Source organism: Symphalangus syndactylus, chromosome 7, assembly GCF_028878055.3.
Source record: "Symphalangus syndactylus isolate Jambi chromosome 7, NHGRI_mSymSyn1-v2.1_pri, whole genome shotgun sequence".
NCBI classification, from domain to species: domain Eukaryota; kingdom Metazoa; phylum Chordata; class Mammalia; order Primates; family Hylobatidae; genus Symphalangus; species Symphalangus syndactylus.
This window is the reverse complement of record NC_072429.2, coordinates 39,432,182-39,453,383: the sequence shown is the minus strand read 5'-3', so window position 1 is coordinate 39,453,383 and position 21,202 is coordinate 39,432,182. Positions and strand designations below refer to the sequence as shown.

At 41.5% G+C, this 21,202-nt stretch overlaps 2 protein-coding genes across 9 annotated transcripts in view; one reads left to right on the top strand and one right to left on the bottom strand.

The window, feature by feature from the left end:
* The window catches only part of STK32A (serine/threonine kinase 32A), a 179,237-nt gene that overhangs the window by 141,025 nt on the left and 17,010 nt on the right, over positions 1–21,202 (top strand). Inside the window, exons 12-14 of one of the 4 annotated variants that reach the window (XM_055285740.2) lie at positions 6,239–6,303; positions 6,682–6,744; positions 7,165–8,046. In XM_055285740.2, coding sequence (XP_055141715.1) covers positions 6,239–6,303; positions 6,682–6,744; positions 7,165–7,228 — 192 coding nt within the window. In that variant the 3' untranslated portion in view covers positions 7,229–8,046. Of the gene's footprint in view, positions 1–6,238; positions 6,304–6,681; positions 10,664–21,202 lie in introns of those variants that run through there. The other 3 variants (XM_055285742.2, XM_055285741.2, XM_055285743.2) reach the window with 3 other exon arrangements.
* Positions 13,632–21,202, bottom strand: part of DPYSL3 (dihydropyrimidinase like 3) — a 114,448-nt gene continuing 106,877 nt past the window's right edge. For all 5 annotated transcript variants that reach the window (XM_055285735.2, XM_055285738.2, XM_055285739.2 and 2 more), the window contains 3 exons: positions 20,453–20,632; positions 18,355–18,517; positions 13,632–16,944 (listed from right to left, as the gene is read on the bottom strand). In XM_055285735.2, coding sequence (XP_055141710.1) covers positions 16,856–16,944; positions 18,355–18,517; positions 20,453–20,632 — 432 coding nt within the window. In that variant the 3' untranslated portion in view covers positions 13,632–16,855. The remainder of the gene's footprint in view (positions 16,945–18,354; positions 18,518–20,452; positions 20,633–21,202) is intronic.

The window sequence follows — 21,202 nt, the reverse complement described above, 5'->3', positions numbered from 1 at the left end:
TATATTCTGATATCTCATGTGATTTCTTTTTTTGACTCTTTTTTTAAGAGTTTGCTGTTTAATTTCCACATTTTTGTGAATTTTCCAGTTTTCCTTCTGTTATTGATTCCTACCTTCATTCCAATTATTTCAGTCTTTTTAAATTTTTTGAGACCTGTTTTGTGGTTTCCTTCCATGGTTTCCTTTAACTCTGAGCATATTCAAGACAGTTGTTTTAAAATCTCACTCTAGAAAGCTCAGTGTTTGAGCTTCCTCAGGACAATTTCTATCTGTTGATTTTAAGTCTTCGAATGGCAATATTTTCCTGTTTCTTTGTATGCCTTGTGATTTTTTTTCTGTTGCTGTTGAAAACTTGACATTTAAATATTATAATGTGGTAACTCTGGAAATCAGATTCCTCCTTTCTTCATGGTTTGCTATTTTTTGATTGTTGAAGGCTGTAGTTATCCATTGTTTAGCGACTTCTCCAATGTTTGCAGAGATTATCTTCTTTGTTGTGTCATCACTGAAGTCTCTGTTATTTTAGCCTATGCTCAACTAATGTTTTGACTGAGATTTAACACCAAGAGCGTTTTTAAGTTGTTTTTCTTTTCTTAATTTAGTGTTCACTTGTTTCCAGTAAACCTTTGAGTGCTTTCCGGAGTTTTGACAAAGTTGGTTTTGACAGTATCTGCTAGTTTTTTTGATGTTTCTGTTGAGAGATGGGGCTTGGAACTGCTTATATCAGCATTTTTCTCTAGATTCTTCTAATCTTGTACCCCAGGTTCAAAAATGAAAGGTATTTTCCTTCAAAACAAAGAATAGTCTTCCTTCCAAGAAGAATCAGAAAGATTATGAACTATTTTTCTGATTCTTCACTCTATTTTCACTCTTTTACATTAAGGCTTTTAAAACGTGAGGGTCAATCTTACCTTATTATATTATTAACATGCTCGTTCATTCATTCATTCATTTATTCAAATGATTGTAAAGTTCCTGCTATGTTAGGAAATGTTTCTGACTAGGTGGTTAATGCTATGGTTAGATACACAAAGTGCTCTGGGAATTGCTCACTGGACCTGAGTGAAGGGTTAGGATAGGCTTTCCAGAGGAGGCAACGTTTGATCTGGTTCCTCCAGATTGAGCAGAGGTAGATGAGCATACAGCAAAGGACAAGAGCATTTCAAGGCTGGCATATCTTACGGCACAGGTAGATCTTAATGTTACAGAGGAAATAAAATAACAGGTGGTTTCCGATCATAGGAATTACCCATGCTGTGTTCAAAAGGCTTGTGAGATTACTCATCCTCCGTGCCTTTAATCTTATCTAGAGCCATTCACTGAAGGCATTCCTTCAACCAAATCTAACAAGAACATACACCATATTGATATTATCTTAGCTATAGCTTAGCCCCATTTCTGCCCCACTGTGTGTAGCTCAGAGTCACCATGTTACTCTAGAGCCATATTCATCACTGTTTAGGTACCACATTAGAAAAGAGTCAAGTGTTGGCAAGGGAATTCCAATCAAGCCACAAGCCTGGAAAAGGAGCTCTCTATTCTGAGCTCTCTGAGTTCTCTATTCTGTTTAATTGGTCTATGTGTCTGTTGTTGTACCAGTACCATGCTGTTTTGGTTACTGTAGCTTTGTAGTATAGTTTGAAGTCAGGTAGTGTAGTAGTGTAATAATGCCTCCAGTCTTTTTTTTTTTTTTTTTTTTTTTTTGCTTAGGATTGTCTTGACTATTCGAGATCTTATTTGGTTCCAAATACATTTGAAAATAGTTTTTCTCTAATTCTGTGAAGAATGCCAATGCTCATTTAATGGGAATAGCATTGAATCTATAAATTACTTTGGGCAGCATGGCCATTTTCATGATACTGATTCTATCTTGGAACCTGGAATGTTTTTCCATTTGTTTGTGTCCTCTCTGATTTCCCTGAGCAGTGGTTTGTATTTCTCCTTGAAGAGGTCCTTCATTTCCCTTGTTAGCTATATTCCTAGGTGTTTTATTGTTTTTGTAGCAGTTGTGAATGGGAGTTCATTCATGATTTGTCTCTCTGCTTGCCTTTTGTTTGTGTATAGGAATGCTAGCAATCTTTGCACATTGATTTTATATCCTGGGTCTCAGTATTTTAAAAAATTACTTCAGGTGATTCTATGTGTGCAACCATGGTTGAGATACACTGTTATAGAATCTAGGATGTGATAAACTAGAGGAACATAACTCAAGTTTTGCATTTTTCCCATGTCTCAGTTTCCTCATTTATTGATGGAGTTGGTATGTGTACCAACGTCATAGGCTTGTTCTGAGTAAATTAGTGCATGTAAAGTGCTCCACAGAATGTTAGCTGTTGTGATGCTTTACTTTCCACTGCACTTCCTGACTCCTAGCCTTTCTTTTCCTTGGCTCTTTTTATGCTCATGTCAGAGGCCTCTGTTGTTTCTTTCCCCCCAGAATATCCTCCACTTTATCTTGCTCTGCTCAACATCTTTAAAGTATAGAATCAACAGACTGCCATGCCACCCAGTCTATCTGACAATTGAGGCAAATTCCCTAAGTCCTCTTGTTCTCCTCCTGAAATTTCCACTTGCTCTAAACCCTTCCGATATTTCGGATGCCATCTCCAGCTATGATAGTTTAATCACTGTTTGCTCTGCTCATCCCTGATAGGTGAGTCCTAAGATTTTTAGCGATCATTTTCCTTCTAAGTCAGTATGACCCATTAGTCCCTCCATTCTTTTTTTGTCCCCCTCATTTCATATTTTCTTTATGGCTACTCCTGTTGACATATCCATTTGGCCACACTTCTTAAACTTCTCCACCTAAAGCAGAGGGAAAAGAACATGTTGAATATGAACCCTTTAAGGGTAATGGGGTCTGAAGTATCACACTAAAAGGTCATCTGCAAGTGTGTATTTCATATCTTTGTTTAAATAAAATGGTTACATAGTAGAGGAAAAAAAATCCATGTGGATTTTTTCACTTCACTTGATTATAACCTTAATTTTTAATGCTAAAAATTATTTTTCCAAAAATCTTGGGGTAAAAGTATTGCTCCAAAGAGCTTTTATCAGATTATGTTTATCCTATAGCTGCCTGTGCCCTGTGACCAATACTGGAAACCCTCAGGATTACAAATGCCTCTTTTTGCAAATAAGAGTGAAACAAAACAGAGCTGTGTCTTCTCCTTTATCTTGCTCCTCATCCCTCTTCTGCACTTCGTATTGTTTCCTCTCCTGTCACCTAAACAGGCACTATGAAAGAAAACTCTCCAGTACTGGAGAACTTAGCATATTCTAATTCCTAGGTTAAAAAAAATGACTGAATGATTTCTTTTTAAAGAAGAATATTTTTCATCAGAAGAAGTTTGGAAATGTTTTGTTGCAGATTTCTAAAACATTTAATCCGGGTCTAATTCTGTCCTGGGACTGGTAATCATCTTTTTTTGAGGCTAAATTTTCTCATTTTGATGAAAAAGTCATCAATAGACATTGAAAGCTGGATAGTGCAGTGTCAAAGCAAATGCTTTGCATATCTGCAAGAAAATCACAAATAAAGAAGGCTCTGCTGACTAGAGGAGAAAAATATTTAATCAACTCCAGTACCATTGTTGAGGGGAACATTCTATCAGGATTCAGTATAGAGAGATGTTTTTAGGCTATTCACAAAATCCAGGTAGAACCTCCAAGCCAAATTTACAATATTACTAGCTTTTAGATTAATTGTTGTTTTTTAAATATGTATTAGCCTCTTATGTAGAAAACAAAAAGGAGTTACAAACTACTGTTACAATAATCTTGGCTTTGTGATTGTCCAATATATTTACACTTACTGAGAGCTTTATTTCTCTGTACAGTTTCAAGTTACTGTCTCGTGTCCTTTCATTTCACCTTGCAGGACTCCTTGAGCATTTCTTACAGGGAAGTTCTAGTGGTAATAAACTCCCTCCACTTTTATCTGTAAACATCTTAGTTTCTCTCTCACTTTTCAAGAACAGTTCTGCCAGATATAGGATCCTTGGTTGATAGTTTTTTTTCTTTCAGCACTTTGAATATATCAGCCTCAAGTTTCTGATGAGAAATCTGCCCATCATCTTATGATGTACTTGACAAATTTTTTCTCTCTTGCTGCTTTCAAGATTCTCTCCTTGTCTTTGGCTTTAGAAAGTTTGCTTATATTGGCTGAACACGGTGGCTCACACCTGTAATCCCAGCACTTTGGGAGGCTGAGGCAGGCAGATCACTTGAGGCCAGGAGTTTGAGATCAGCCTGGCAAACATGATGAAACCTTCCCTCTACTTAAAATACAAAAATTAGCTGGGTGTAGTGGTGCACACCTGTAATCCCAGCTACTTGGGCAGCTGAGGCAAGAGAACCTCTTAACCCAAGAGGAGGAGGTTGCAGTGAGCTGAGAGCGTGCCCTTCACTCCAGTCTGGGCAACAGAGCAAAAGTCTGTCAGACAAAAAAAAAAAAAAAAAAGGAAAGTTGATTATATTGTGTGTCAATGTGGGTCTTTTTGAATTTGTCTTACTTGGGATGCACTGTGCCTTTTTGGATTTGGGGGCTCATGCCTTTCAGCTATGATTTCTTTAAATATTCTGTTTTCCTTTTTCTCTCTCTTCTCCTTCTGGGACTTCCACAGTATGTACACTGGTTTGCTTGATGGTGTTCCATACATTCTGTAGGCCAAGGATGTCCAATCTTTTGGCTTCCCTGGGCCGCACTGGAAGAAGAGGAATTGTCTTAGGCCACACATAAAATACACTAACACTAATGATAGCTGATGAGCTAAAGAAAAATCACCCTGAAAAAAATCTCATAATGTTTTAAGAAAGTTTACAAATTTGTGTTCAAAGCCATCCTGAGGCACATGTGGCCCATGGGCTGTGGGTTGGACAAGCTTGCTGTAGGCTCTGTTCATTATTCTTCAATCTTTTTTCTTTCTGCTCCTCAGACTCAGTAATTTCCACTGTCTTGTGATCAAGTTTGATACTGATTCCTTCCTTGCCTGCTCAATTTTGCCATTGAAACCCTGTAGCAAATTTTTAAATTTTAGTTATTGCACTTTTCAGCTCAAGAATTCCTTTTTAGTTTCTTTTTAGGTTTTCTATGTTTTTATTAATATTTTAGTTCTGTTTGCACATCATTTTCTTGATTTTCTCTATATTTTCCTTTAGCTCTTTGAGCAAATTTAAGATAGTTGTTTTGAAGTCTTTATCTAGTAGATCTGCTATTAGGTCTTTTTAAGGGATAGGTTTTTTTGGTTTATGTTTTTTTACTGTGAATGAGCCATACTTCTCTATTTTCTGGCATGCCTTGTTATTTTTTATATTGGACACTTGAATCTAATAATGTGATAAATCTAGGAAAATCAGATTTCTCCCATCCCCAGGGTTTGCTGGGTTTTGTTATTGTTTTTATTTTTATTTTTTATTATTGTTGTAAGCTGTCTCCATGACAAGGATCAGCTGAGGTGTAAACATAAGATCTTCTTAGGTCTTTTCTGAGCCTGCACCTTTCCCTGGGCATGTGCAGTCACTTTCTAATTTTCCCAACAGATGCAGTTGTTTTTGAATGACCCAGCCTTTCACATGTGGCTCCCAAAAGGAGGAAAGGAGAAAAATGAAGGGGGTGAAAATGTGCTGGCCCTTTTATTCTCCCAGAAGTCACTTCAGCCTGAGGGAGAGTGGCTGGCAACATTGTGGGGGAGGTGCAACAACAATGGCCATCAAGCATTTTGTTTGCACCTCTGTGATCAGAAGCAGCAGTGTTGGAAGCACGGATCCTCAGAATTTGGAGAACATGGTTCTTGCTTTCCACCCTGACTCTCACAAGCTGTGTGCAAACTGCTCCGGAACATGTGTGTGCTCAGCTCCCTCCCATGGGCTGGAGGATGAGGGATGGGTAGCTGCTGCTGTGCTAAGAGCTTAAGTTGGTCATAATTAACTGCACTTTGCCACCCAAGCCTTCCCTGAAAGTTGCAAGCTTTCAATAGACTCCAGAGTTCTAAAATAGTGACATTAGACAGATTCTGCCAGTGCAATCGCTGTGTAGGAGGGGAGACAGATTCCTGGTGCTTCCTGTTTTGCCAGCTTCCCGGAATCTCTTCACATAGCATCCGTTTTGAAGATACTACTTACTTCTCAATTTGGGGCTTTTCATTGAATAGACTGTCAACAGGTTATTGGCTGTTTGAAGATCCTCATTTGTCTGCTAACTATACCTCTATTTTTTTTTTCTACGTTCACCTGGAAGACATGTCTTCTTCAAGAGCACCTTGACTCTGTCCAGAAGGAGTTCATAATTTTCAACAGAGAAAAGTAAGTAATTCCTGGGAGAACAACAGCCCCAGAAATGATGGCATGTTTCAGCCAGACTTTACTTGAAGAGAAAATATATTTTTAACATTTTAAAAATTATTTTCTAATTGGGAAAATGATGCAATCTATTATAGAAAATGTAGAAACTTTTTTGTAAGGTATTTAACATTTTTTAATTAATAAATTAGCCTAGCATCAAGTTTTTGTTTGTGAGAAGGGAAGAGGAATTAGGATTTAAACACTTAAAAATCAAAGCCTTTTAAAAGATTTCCTTGGCTCATGCTTATTTATAAATTATTGGGCTTAATATTATTTCAAAAGCTTAAACCTTTCATTTTCTTTTTCAAAGAATAAAACATCTTTTTTTTTCTTTTTAAGAGTAAAAAGGGACTTTAACAAAAGACAACAAAATCTAGCCTTGGAACAAACCAAAGACCCACAAGATGAGGATGGTCAGAATAACAACTTGTAAAGGCCTCATGTCTTCTTCTTGGGACAATCTCATGCCAGAAACTTCTAATTACATATGTCAAGAAAAGCTGACAGTAATTCTTGCCACTCCACACATCATGACTTAGAAAATGTGAATGAATATCTTTCAAAAAAGGCAGCACAACACAGTGAAGGGTCCTGGGCCTGAGCTCCTGGGATGTCGTTTCACATCAATCAACTGTGTGATCTAGAGCAAGTCACTTAGCCACTTTCTGTGCTTTACTTTATTTATCTAAAATGAGAGGGTTATACTAGATGAGCCATACCCTGCCTTTTTAATGCTATAATTGTTATTCTAAACCGCCTTTATTTTTATTTTAAAATTAATATATGAATATAGATTTATTTTTCCACTCCTTCTAATTACACGGTGACAAATGGACAAATGGACACAGGACTCAGTGAGACTTTTCAGACCTCGAAAGTTTCATAAAGTGGTCAGAATTCCCCAGGCTACTTGGAAAAGGATAAGGAATTCTATCAGGGAGGCACGAATGGAATCAGATTAAAAGTAACAGAGATGGATGAGGGCCTTCCAGTGATGTGCTGGAATCAGCATTAGATACGCTTATCTCAGCCGGCACGAGCCTGCCGTGCACACCACTTCCCAGCTCCCTCTTCAACAATGCGAAGGTGGTAACTTGAAATTGGTAATAATGGGAGTATTTACACCATGGAAACTGGTAAATGCTCGTTTTTTCCCTCCTAACAAGTGAATTGCTAAATATTAGCCCACCACTCTCCTTCCAAGAAGCATGTTCCTTGAGGGCTAATTGTCCTCTGAAGGTTAGCAGAGACCTGTATCTGGAGAGGATCAGAAAAGAATGTCATCACACTGAAAGTATGTCCACCTTGCAGTTCAGAAAAGTTACATCTTATATGGGGTTTATTGTCTAAGTTAGAAATGAATTTAGAAGATAGTAAAATTTACCATTGAAAAACCCCTTAAATTACCCATAACATATGGGAAGTATCTTTTCTCAGTGAAGCCCAATACAGTGTCACCTTTCACTAATGAAACAAGTTATTGCTTTCGTTTTGTTTTGACTTAGTTATTTTTATTTTTGGTCTCATTTTGGCTAATACCAGATGAGCTAAAATGTTGAACAAATTATACTTGTTTTTATAGACTAAACTTACTCTTGTTTTTTCTTTTCAGGCAGAGTCTCGCTCTGTCACCCAGGCTGGAGTGCAGTGGCATGATCTCTGCTCACTATAACCTCTGCCTCCCGGGTTCAAGTGATTCTTGTGTCTCAGCCTCCTGAGTAGCTGGGATCGCATGTGTGTGCCACCATGAGTAGCTAATTTTTTGTATTTTTAGTAGAAACAGGATTTTGCTATGCTGGCCAGATTGGTTTCAGACTCCTGGTTTCAAGTGATCCGCCCACCTTAGCCTCCCAAAGTGCTGGGATTACAGGCGTGAGCCACCACACCTGGCCTCAGAATTACTCTTAGAACAGTGGAATGCCCACACATCCAAGAGAAGCAAGTTCATGGAGACTAAGGGAACAGTGGTATCATGTCTCCCTTCTCCCTGCGCTTACTACAGGAATGGCAGGCAGAATTGCCTACTTCTTTAAAATATCACTGGTGTCTCACTCCTTTTATTTATATTTTATTTATTGATTTGCCACAAAGTTTAATTCACCTAAGTGAGACGTGCATACGATGTAACTCCACTGTACAGATACACAGATCTTTGCAGAAGAACTATTTTTGGCAACCCGTATGCCCCTGGGTAGGGTCAAGAAGTGAACAGGCTTGGTGGGGGATTGTTTTCACCTCTTGGCTACTCAGAGTACCTAAACCTGTCCTTACTTATGGAGAGCATGTGTCACAGCAAGATGGCAGTAAGCTGGCAACTGGGAAGACCTGACTGATGCCCATTTGGGAAGCCAGGCAGGCAAGTGAAAATGGACCGAAGAAACAGAAATGGCTGTCTTTTATGCAAGGCTTTTCCATAAAGAGGTTACACTGGGGCAACCAAGTATGTGTGGAAAGCCAGAGCTAAACTTCAGCTTGGCATTCACAGTTTTCTCCTCACTGAGCTAATAGGCCCAGAGTTTCGGGCAGAGCTGTGAAATAGTGCTTGTCTAAGAGCAACTATATCATTGTTACATAATTATAAGCCAGCTCTTTTGTTGTTTGTTTGCTTCCTTTTCCCTACAGTTCCTACATCATTTGTCTGTGCTATTCTGTTTTTCTCCAAACACTATAAACTTGAAGCAATTGCCCTGACTCGATTTCAGAGAGGGGGATGTGTTGGAAAGAGCAAGAATAAGAAAGTGACCAGATTCTGCTGCAGTCTGGAAACCCCATGAGTGTCAGGGACTACTTGCATGTTTACTTCTATCCTTCATTTGTTTTGATTCAAGCCTTTATGTGCTGTGGACTCACCTCCCTAAGTAACCAGGTTCCTCCTCTCACTGTGACCTTGTTTGCATCCTTCCCAAGAAGAGGCTTTGGGAAATTTTTCTGTACTTACACTTACCAAAGAGCCGTGGAACCATTAGGATCTCCACTGTGATGAGAGTTAAGCCATAGTGCCATTTCACACGTATACATTTATGATGGGATGGGAACCCGATACAATCTCTGTAGGCTGAATCCCTAGTTTTATTTCCAGTGAGCTGCTTCTGTGACTGAAGCACCTCTGTGGGCTTTTAGGAACCATGGATGCACAGATGAGAGAGCACAGGCTCAGAGAGTAAGATGGATTTCTAGTGCTAGCCAGGTGAATGACACACAGTGTATTTCAAGTTTGAAAAGCAAAACCATGGTATCTGACAGTGCGGAAAAACTGATTGTAATCACCTCCCACCACTGTGCATTTTAAACATGAGAACAAAAAACTTTTCCAAAATTTAAACTTTTCCTAAATCTTTATGGTCATTGCTAGTTGTTGACATCAGATCCTTTGGTTTTATTCTATAACTTGGGCTAAACGTTAACATCCCACTAGGTGGAACATGTCTCTTCCAGAGTCGTGACAACCGAGGCTCAGAGCTGTGATTTTTACGAAACAAGATGACTATTAAATCCTTTGGCCTGGTACTCTGGAATGTTTTTCTCCCAGCAGCTTCCCTTGCCTGTATGGAGCATCTGCAAATTCTGAGCAGGTTTTGAAGTCCAAGAGCATCCCAGCTATAAGGCTCTTGCACTGTGACAGAGCTGCCCACCTCCAGTACATCCTCAGTGACCTCTAGTAGATGCATAGGGCAGTCAAACCCGGCAACTTATGTCACAACCCTAATTCCAGGAAGTCGTCTGCTAATGGCTAACCCACTGCCATGGTGGCACTGGTTTTGCCTGAGGTCATTGCTAGGGCAGGAATGAACAGCAACCAGCACAGAGCATTGCTAAATGAATTACAGTAACCTAATTAATTAGTGGCTAGGCTTCTTCTGATAGGAAAGTTTTAACCAGAAACCGCTAGATGTTCTATTATCATAGCTTTTGTAGATTGGATGGAAGAATAAGTAGGAAGAAAAAGTATTAACGTAGCTAGTAGAGACCAGTGTTGCTATTCGTGGCTGAGGCAGTAATGCTAAGGCTTTAGGTCTTCCAAAGCTGAACGAAAAGGCACAAAAAGCACTGCAAGCTTGTTTCAGTACCGAGCTGTCCCTGTATTGTCTACATAAAATCCTGTTTCCTGCTATCTGTCTGTGATTCCTGTTTATTACAAATTCAGTGTGTCTGACTGATATTAAACACTGATATTAAAATTTCAAACTTCACTTACCTGTGCTGTTGTGAACAGGCAGCTGATCTGGCAGCCCTCGAATGGGAAACAAGTGCTTCTGTTGAGCTGTAGCATATATAATATAAATGTGCCTATGTGTATTAAAATGTCTTCTGTAAACAATGAGCCACTGACCCTTCTTTGTCAGCTGTGTGTGTGTATGTGTGTGTGTGTGTATTTGTTTTCTCCAGAGATAGCATTGGGGGTGCCCAAAGTAACCCGTTCTTCTGTCTCTTTCCTATTGTGAGGAATGTCCCTTACCAGAAATAATATTCTGTAACAGAGATGATGTTCTGCAACTACGGAATGCAGTATAGCTTACCTGACCCACATGTATAAAAGCTAAAAATCCTGACCTCTCTAGTAGTCACATCTCAGGGAACATAGCCCAGAATTCCAGTTTCTGCCATTCACTATGCCCCTAAGTCCATGGGCAGCCTATGCACCTGTTTCTTTAGCACTCTGCCTTCCTACCCCTCAACATCCGTGCCCCGTTCCATATACCAAAGCAGCAGGCAGAAGTTCTAAGGTCCACAACCTGGGACAGAAAGTTAACGGGCAGCTCTGAACTCTTGCAGCTAAAAGCAACCTCTGCTTTAGGAGAGAACAAAGGGAACTGTCACCACCTCTCAGACCCACAGTGGGTGGGCAGCCAGCAAGCTGCTGGTTCCCTGGGCTTGTCCTAAAATAGTAGGCTGTTGTAAGTTTTGTGGCCTCCCAAGTTCTGCCTGCGAAGTACCCTGTTGTCCAGGTCATGTTAAGTGTCCTGCTGTGTGCCTAGCAGCCATCTGAGCAAAGGGCAGGATCTAGAACTCTTCGGATTCTGAAGAGTACCAGCCTTTAGCATGTGATCTCATTTCCGCAGGTTACTTTGGCCTTTTAATCCCCCATCTCCTGCTCATGGTTGGGGTCTCCTTTGTGACGGGTTGGTGGTAGAAGAGCTGATTCCAGAAGGTTGTTTGGAACCAGAGGGCCCTTGTTAGTCTCCTACTCAGCATTCTCATTCCCCACCTGGTCAACGTGACTCAGCCACTGAACAGCTCCACCCTGAAGGAAGAGATGTGAAAGTCAATGTGTATCTTTCACCATTTAAGAAGAAAACCACTTCATGCCTTTTAGACTGCTGCATCCTGCATTTGTTAAGTGCTGACTATTACCTTTAAGCCCACTCAAATCCTAAACAGAGCTCAGCTGCTGCCTTGGTCATGAGCAGGGAGAGGCGCTTCACCAATCCTGAGTTAGAGTCATAAAATGGGGCTATAAACCAAAGCTTATTAAACATCAAAACTCCAACTTCAACTGTAAAATAATTAATTCTTTATGCACTTAGAGTAGCTTTTGATTGGGATTCTGAGCTTCTGTGTTAAAAGATATAATCACTCTATGCTCCTGTATCAAGGGCATTGTTCTATCAAACCAACAGGGGCTCATCACATACAAAAGCAATTAACCAGAAATGGCCATCCCGTGGTATCCCATCTCCTTCCCACCTGTCTCAACCTCCACATCACCAGGCAAGACATTCATGCCCTGCAAGCTTGTGAATGGTGCCACGGCCACGGCTCTTTTTGCCTTCCTTGCATCCATCCCTCTTCAGTTATCACAAATTGATTTTCTTTGTGGAATTATTGGGAGTCCATGTGGTTCAGGTGGCTCAGGGGCTAGGTATGTTATCCGGTGTGGCCAATTGGTCCCATGTCCTTTTCTGGCCACAGTGACTAGGTCAATGCTGAGCACATGCCCCAAGCCAGACTGAATCAGTCTTTTTAGCTAGAACTATTGAGGGACTCTCTCCCTCTTCTGAGGTTACTAAGCAGGTGAAATGAAAACCTGGAGATGCTGACAACCAACTTTGTCCCACATAAAAACAGCTTTCCTGGCCAGGCGTAATCCCAGCACTTTGAGAGGCCGAGGCGGGTGGATTACTTGAGGTCAGGAGTTCAAGACCAGCCTGGCCAACATGGTGAAACCTGTTTCTACTGAAAATACAAAAAATTAGCCGGGCTGTGGTGGTGCGTGCCTGTAGTCCCAGCTACTCAGGAGACTGAGACAGGAGAATCACTTGAACCCAGGAAGTGGAGGTTGTAGTGAGCTGAGATGGTGCCACTGCACTCCAGCCTGGGCAACAGAGGGACACTCACCTCAAATAAAATAATAATAATTAAAAAAGAGCTTTACTAAGAAGGAAGCACTTACTGAAGGTATACAGGGCCGAAGTGGAAAGAAGCAATGCTCTGACGTCAGGGTCTAGCACTTAGATCCAACTACACTTGAGTCTGCCTGACTGAACTTTACAGTTGCACCAGACTTTAAAATTCCACTTTCCAATTTTCCCCCGGTAAAGTAGTTTAACTTTTGCAATGAAAATATGATCTGCACAACAAATTAGAACTGGATTCAGTAGTGTTTCCCTCAAAAGGGTGTAGTATAATAGGTTTGGTGGGATGCTAAAAGATGGTAAGGGATAGAAGGGTTCAGTAGTCAAAAGCTCGAGAACCCTGAATTAGGCAAAGTTTGAAAGACTTCTTTATCACAGGATTTCTCAGAGTCTTCAAGTTGCCGATATGTACCTGAAAGCTCTAAGAAGAGCAGATATAGCAAATAATGCTTCCGTACACTGATTTGACTCCTTGGGATCCATTTGCTAAAGAATGTACTTTGGTATGGGCGTAATTTGAGTTTTTCCTCAAGTCTAGGCTATTAAAAAGAAGCAGAAAATGCTTGCAAAACAATCAAATAGCAAGGCTTTAGGGGAAAGACCAAAAAAAAAAAAAAAACAAAACCCGAAACAAAAAGCTTTATGGCTCTGTTCTGGACTTAGCTAGATTTATCCCAAATGGCATATAATACTAAATTTGATGATCCACAGAAGAAAAAAACTTACTCATTCTCCAAAGTTTCAAAATGGCCATCAAACTTGTGGCCAAAACTAACAACTCAATTTCAAAAATAGAAGCCCCCAATTTTTCTCCAGATAACTCTGTTATCCCCAGATCTGCCTGCCCCTCTTACTAACCCTTTCAGTTCTACTGGGCAATTTTAATATTATAGGTGAAAATGCACATCACACAAAGAAGAAGACTGGAGAACAATGTTGGTAATTTCATAGTTATTTTAATAACCAGGTTTACATTAACAGTCACTTGATGAACTTTTTTCTTTAATCTCAGCTAAACTCAAAACACAGTTTTGTTCACGGTTCAAACCAAACAGCTCTTCACGTTCCAGAGCTGCCTCACAGCTAGCACAGATCACGGGAGATTACTGTCTGTCCATACCCACCAGACACAGAACTGAACACCCACACACCAGTTTTCAAAGAGGGAACTTACAATGAATGCTGGCTGCCCAGGGCAGCCCATGAGTGTATCTGGGACTCAAGCTGGAGTTTTCCAGGGGAGAAAGCCTGGGAAGCTTGTGGCAAGGAAGTTGGGAATTGCCCACCCTACTGGAAAGCGCTTCTCAGGGATGAGTGAAAATCCAGGCTCAAGTGTCAGCCCTTTGTGGAAACATGACACTCTCAGTATAGATAGTCGTGAAGAACAAGGCTGAGGGATTTTGAAGGAAACCCATTTTCAGGATGACTACAATCCTGCCACTTCTAGAAAACTTAGAAGTAAAAGAAATAGCTCTACTACGGGTAACTGATTTAACAATTTCACAAACACCCTTTCCACTACCCAAGCCCGCGGCCCTCAGAGAGAACCAGGACGGATTGCCATCTGGGTTCAGAGGCAATATGAGGAGGTTGGGGGGATGGTGGGGGCACCCTCAGGGTTGGGGGGCAGGCCAAGGGATGAGATGGCAAAGGACAGCTTGGGAATCGGATAGAAGATCCAGTGTGCCTTCCTACACTTGCATGAGGTGCCAGTGAATTCAAAGAGGGCCAGGACTCGCCATGGTTTTCTTTTCCTAAACCTTTTGTATAGGCCTGTTTGATGTGTCTTATGAAACAAAACAAATCTGAATATAAATTTTAAAATAGTGCGAGTTATTCTCGCAATTCCCAGGGATTTCTATGCTTGGAGAGTTAGTAATGGTAAGTGAAGAAAGAGAGGCTTCCTGAGCTCATGTTGTTCCTCCCAAGGGCATTCGGGGGTTGTTCCCAGAGCAAGGAAATCTTGTGTAGAATCAAAGGTCTGGTGGAATGGTTCACTTCGGAAGTCCCAAGGGCAGTGCGGATGACCAATTTGGCCATGGAAGACTTATCTTCATGGCACAGAGAGGTTGTGCAGGGATGAGTCAGACTCAGGGGCTGAGTAACAGAAGAGCAGAGAGCGCAGAAGTGGACGCTCAGAAGCGAGTTTATGTGAGTCTTTTCCTCTATCTGCTGGCTGTGGCTGGTACTGCAACCTATCCCAAAGTAACAGCCTAGTCAATGAGGTAATATGCTTCAGATCTGGCAAACTCTCTCTGCACATAAAACTGTTAATCTGAGTTCTCTGAAAGACCCCCACATCTTTGAAGTGTAAATTAAGAGCTACATTTTCCCTTTTACTGCATCTCCCTTAAAAGAAAAGCACTACGAGAGCTTTAAAATAGCAAGATTCCCTATTCTAAGGGGAAATAGTCTTTTTTCATGATTTGAACAGAAGGTAGCTTGCTAGGGGAAATCCTGTTCCTTGGCTATCTCCAAATTCCTTTGTAGCCCAGTGTGTACTTTTCTCTGGTCTTCAAATTATTCAAACCTGCAGTCAGAGATAATGGTTTCTCCTAAGCACTTAAAAGGTGTTTGAGGCCTGCGCTTCTCTTCAAAGCACCTAGTACACAGGGTTACAGGTGCTGCCACTTGGATTCCCCAGAGCATGGAAGTCTGATCCCAGGTTGAACATATTTCTTCTGAAAACGAGCATCTTGGTTCTATAGATTCTTATCTTACTCACAGGACTCGCTCCAAAACTGAATTTTCAGAAGTGGCATGATAGGGAAAGAGATACTCAACTCTGACAGACAAGGTAGATCGAAGCACCCACACTAATTTCTTTTAGGTGCCCCATGAGGAAGGCTGCATCATGTCACTTCCACTCACTTGCGGAGATTCTAGGACTGAGACACAAAGTTGCCCCAGAGTTTCTGCTAATGGAAGGGGAAACAGATGGTTTGGAATGGAAAGGTGGAACCAGGTCCACAAAATGTGCTCCCTCTGCTCAAGACTGACTTTGGCTTTCCCAAATCCCCACTTGACTTTCATATAAGCTGAGATGACCTATTACGGTAAAAATTAGGGAACACCTAATAAAACCAACTTTCAAAAAAATCCTATTTATCATGGATGTGCCAGGATTAAGAGAATCAGACACAAACTGCCTGTAAGAGAGGCCCTTCATTCTGCCTCATCTGAGCTAAAATCCTAACTTGGGATGCCAGAAGCATGCCACTCTTCTCGGTTTGCAAAGACAGAAGAGTGAGAGGTGACCTTGCCGTGTTTAGGAGGCGTCTTTAAGCTGTGGGTGCCCTCACCATGTGGGCCTGTGCTATGTTCTCAGCTGCTGGCTTTAAGAGCACCAAAGAGACAGGGAGGGCAAGAGGAAGAGAAGTGTCATTTGCTCTGTACCTGCCTGGCCTTCCCAACCCAGGAAAGAGAAGGATTTGAAAGCAACACTAAGAAAGAGGCCTGAGCAAACACTGGCACAATCAAGCAGGTAGAAGAAATGGTTGGGTCTTGGTGTTTTAATAAATGTTCAAAGAAACAAAATTTACTCGTAGGGGACGTGACAAAGAACAGAACCCAAAGACTGCCTGCCTTCTTGGCAGACCTTAGGGAGCTGTGGTGATGTGACAGCTGCCACAGTGGCTATCTTCCATGGAAATAACATACGTCATCAACACAATATACAACACCCCTTCCACTCACCTGACCCACCCACCTCCCTCCTACATGCCCTACCCCAGCCCCTCTGCACCCTCTACCTTGTTCCAGGCTCCCACCACCCACTCACCCCAAATAACCTGTGTCCCTTTTGTTCATTTCCCTGACGTCCCAGCTTGTCTGTCCCCTTGTCATAAGATGCAGCACTACACACGCTCTCAACACTATGATAGAGCAGACTCTTTTACCTTAGTGGCCTGTCTGATTGCATGCATGTAAATGGGGGGAGGGGAGCCAAACAAATCAAGGTTATGCATAAACAGAAAACAAAGCAATATTCATAAAGCTAGGCAAGCGAGTGTAACATTGGAGAAACATAAGGCTTGAGGCTTATTGATTCTTTAGATCACAACCGTTTGGATTCGCTTTCCTTCTTAAATATCGGTGTACCATTTTGGCTTCAAAACAATCTCTTCTTGCTTCTGCCCCTCTCTTTGAGGAAGGCTTGCTTAACTCAGAGATGTGATATTAGAACGGCCGCCTGGGGGCGCCACAATGCGCTTGCTGGCTGAGCGAACCCCCTCATCCACTTGGGTGCCTACAGTTGGAAATAAATTCCCAGGGGAAAAAAACAGGGTGGAGGGTAGGGGGATATGGGCAAGAGAGAAACTGGGTTAATTTTAAGAGTGCAAGATATGAAGTGCCTTGCTGGCCTCACCTCCCAAGAAACTTCCATTCCAGTCTATCAGGTCTTCTAGACTTTTCTTATGGCCCCGAAAACTAGCCTCTGATAGGAAAAGCCAAGTTCTTAATCTAGATTTCATCTGACCCAGAGCATGATAATAATACCGGGAAGAAGAACAATGACAAGGACGTGACACTCATTGTGGCAGGCAACGTTTGAGGTGCTTAACCATTATCTCCTTTAATCCTCAACCCCATGGTTTGAGAGAGGTACCCTTATCTGTTTTACAGAGGAGATAACTGAGGTTCTGAAAGGTTAGGTCACTTGCCCAAGATCTCACAGTGCAAAGTAGTGATGGTCAGGTCTTTGTGACAACAGCACAAAAAGAAATTTCAGTGTGTGCTTGGGTCTATTCAGAAAGGCGCCTCTAAAAGCTTAAGAATTAAGGTAGCCAGAGAACAACAATAACAACAAAAATAGCAAAAACTTTGAAAAAAATTGCTTATGACTAGCAGAATGTGACCTCTGGCAAAGTTACCTCCAAACTTTAAACTCTTTTCCTTTGTCTTTCTTCCCCTAGGTCTCCCTTACCTCTTTCTCTCCCATATTTTTGTTTCTCCCATTCCTTACCCTTTCCTCATATGCTGTAATTTTACCCTTAAATGTCTTTCTTTTCTTGTTATCTTACTTCCTTCACATTTAAATTATTCATTATAGGAATGTGAATCTACATTTATTTTTCTCCATTTTAAGACTACTGGTTATGGAGCAACTGAATGATTATTTTCTAATTATATCAGAGAGTTCATAAAGAATAGGTAAGACTAATCATATGGCTAACACATAGTAGATGTTCAATCAGTGGTAGCTCGTGTTAGCATTATTATAATTACTAGGAATAGGAGAATATAATAACAATCCTAGGTTGGAAGACGCTACTGCAATTTGAGCATAAAAATAATTTAAGCTATCTTTTAATCTGGACAAATAAAGAAAACATACTATGTTGCATAGCGCTCATAGGCTAATGCTGGAAATCACTATCAGTTCATAGAGAGGACCAGCTCCCCACCCCTGCCCTCAACCAGGGCTGATCTCTAGGCAGAATCAGTCACCACTTAAACCTGGTCTTCAGCCTGACTGCCTTGTCTTACTTTCTTACCAGGACCCCTTGTCAATTCAGGGAACCTTCCTGCTTGCCCCAGTAACCTTCTCCCTAAAGTTGACACCAGCGCTGGGCTGTTCAGGAACACCCTGTGGCCTCAGAACATTGATCTTCCCCTTCCCCCTTTTCTTATCTTTTGATGAGCCTGTCCCACTCACCTGACAGGCTAAATCCTGACTGATGAAGATTCCTCACGGGTGGGTTTGGCCGAGTAGGAGAGCCCCGAGCAGAGCCTGCGGGGGTGCCACCTTTGGGGGTGGTGGTCAGGTCAAACACAGGCCCATCGTACATGCCCCTTGGGACGGCATGCAGGTCTGCCATCTGCAGCCAGAGAAGAGCATGTCACCAATCATTCATTCAGCATTTTAGGATCTGTTCTAGGTATCATAAATATATTAGTGAATACAGTTTGTCGTGGGAGCCAGGAATTAAAAATAATAAAGATAATTTGAGCAAGGGAGTAGTAGTATAAAATAAATAAAGGAGGATGTGATGATAGATTGACAATGGAGGTGGTCAGTGAAGGCCCTTCTAAATAGATGAGCTTCGATCTGAAGGATCAAAGGACGTTGCTATGGGGTTGGGGTTGCCAGAGGGAGGAGGCTGGAGGGATACTGGGGAGTGGTGTGGATGACAGCGAAGCCAGCAAAGAGAAGAGCAAGGGCAGACAGCCGAAGTGGGAATGATTATGAAATAGAAGAACAGCAGTACAGCTGGAGCAGAGGGATGGGAAGGGTGGGTCATGACACGAGGTCACAGGTCCTGGCCGGGATGGGATCACATGGGAGCTCCACCCTCACACTCTTCAGCACACACCAGGGTGGGCAGGCCTTGAAGTGAGTGTCTGTGGTCTGACCCACTGACCTCTGTTTGTGGCTGTGAACTTGCCCTGGGACTGTGGAACCAGCCAGCAACTTCCACTCAGCACATGCTCTGCCAGGCCTTATGCCAGGCACTAGGGCCTTTGGCCATGGGAAACACAGTACCTCCCGCAAAGGGGCTTACGGTCTACTAGACAAACACTGCAAGACCACCCATGGCAGCGGCACAGAACCTCCACCCATTTCTTAACTTTGGCCAGAGGGGAGGCAATGAGGACGTGCTGCCAGAAGAGCCTGACCGTGCAGGATGGATCATCACAAGAAGTCCTGTCAGAGCCTCCTTCCCTGTTAGTGACTCAAGTGCCGGCACAGAAGCCGAGCCCATCAAATGTGCAGATGCTAATGATTCTGGTGGTGTGATGACTGTATCTGTACTCCCCAAAACCAAGAACTCTACATCATCAACACTTCCCTGGTTTCAGAATCTAAATCACACTCATAGAAATAAAGGGTCAATACTGGGGAAGTCTCCTTCTTCTCTATTAGGCCCAAACTGGAGTGTGGAGCTCAAATTCCACAATCCTAGGGTAGGGCTAATACACATATATATAGAAACACATATATATACATACATATGTATATGTGTGTATATATATATATAGTATGTGTATAAAAAGTACAATAAATACAATAAATATAAATATGTGAATATATTTATATGCATTTTTATTTATTGTTAATTATATTTATTGTATTGTTACAATAAATACAATACACAATACAATATAAATATATAAATATTAATTTATATATTGATATATTATTCTATATTTATATATTAAGTATATATAAATATAATACATAGATTGTAAATATATATTTAATTTCTCTGCACCTCCATTTTTTATACACATGCACACATTTGCACATGTGTATGTATCTATAGGCCTATACATATACACACATATCTCTGTGTGTGTTTATATATAAAATCAGAGAAACAAATAAAATTTTATTGAAAATACAGTAGCTAAAATGTTATAAGTGTTTGCCCCTATGGAGCAACACTGAACAGAATGAGACAGGGATGTGTTGGGGTGGATTCTTGGTTCTCACCTTCAGACTTTAAGAGTAATTTATTTTTTAAAAAAATACACCGGCCTTATGAATTATTCGAATTTAAATTATTTTCAGTGAAGTACTACAAAAATGTGGGAAAAGTCATTTGGGAAGAAAAGGTCTCTTTGAACAAAAGTTTTCAACACCCTCTTTAATAGTACATTAAGTCTGTGTGGTTGTTCTTGTGGACAAGACTGTCACTGAATTTCTCTGTGAGAGTCTAGAGATCACAGTGCCCTGTGTTCATGGTTACTATCTCTGAGCGTGAATGGGACACAAAGCCCCTGCACCACCTCGGAGCTCCCCTGCTTTTTACCTTCCTCCGTGCTTTAATGCGCTTGTAGACATAGTCGGAGAACGGACTGCAGGGGATGAAGCGGCCAGCCCCCTGGGTCACGTGCAGGTTGCCATCTTCCAGCATGATCTTGCCCTGGCAGATGACAACCAGAGGAGCCCCGCGCAGCTCCATCCCTTCAAAGATGTTGTACTCTGCAGCCTAGAGGCAGGGGTGAGGAGCAAAGCCACAGTAAGGGTATAGAAAGAGGAGAAAGAGGAACGTACCTTCTCTCCTTGAGACCTTCAGTGTCATTTGCTGCTGATTCACCAGGTAAGCCAGAAAAAGCTCACCATGCATCTGCAAGCATCCAGGGGGTAGAAGGCACCGGAGACAGATTTGCTAAGAAAAGACTAAACTTCCTAGCAAAAAGAAGTGTCCGGTCTTTAATAAGGTCCTGAAGTGGAAGTCAACTTTTGTCTTAGGTAGTGTTCAAAGAGAAGCTGGATAACTATCCAGGATGCTGTACATCACTGTCTTGTATTGAGCAGGTGGGCAGAGAGGTTATGTGGCCTTTAGGTCCCTCTAGCTCCAAATTAAATAACATGAGATGACACAATATTTAAGCAAAGGCCATTACCACCAAAAATGGGATTTCTCCCTACCGCCTTCACTTACTCAACCAGCAAGAGGTATTACTGTACTGCCAATAATTAAGAACATCAGTTTAGAGTCAGCTTGTCCGGGTTTCAATGCTAGCTTCACCATTTGCTTGCTGCACAAATTATTTAA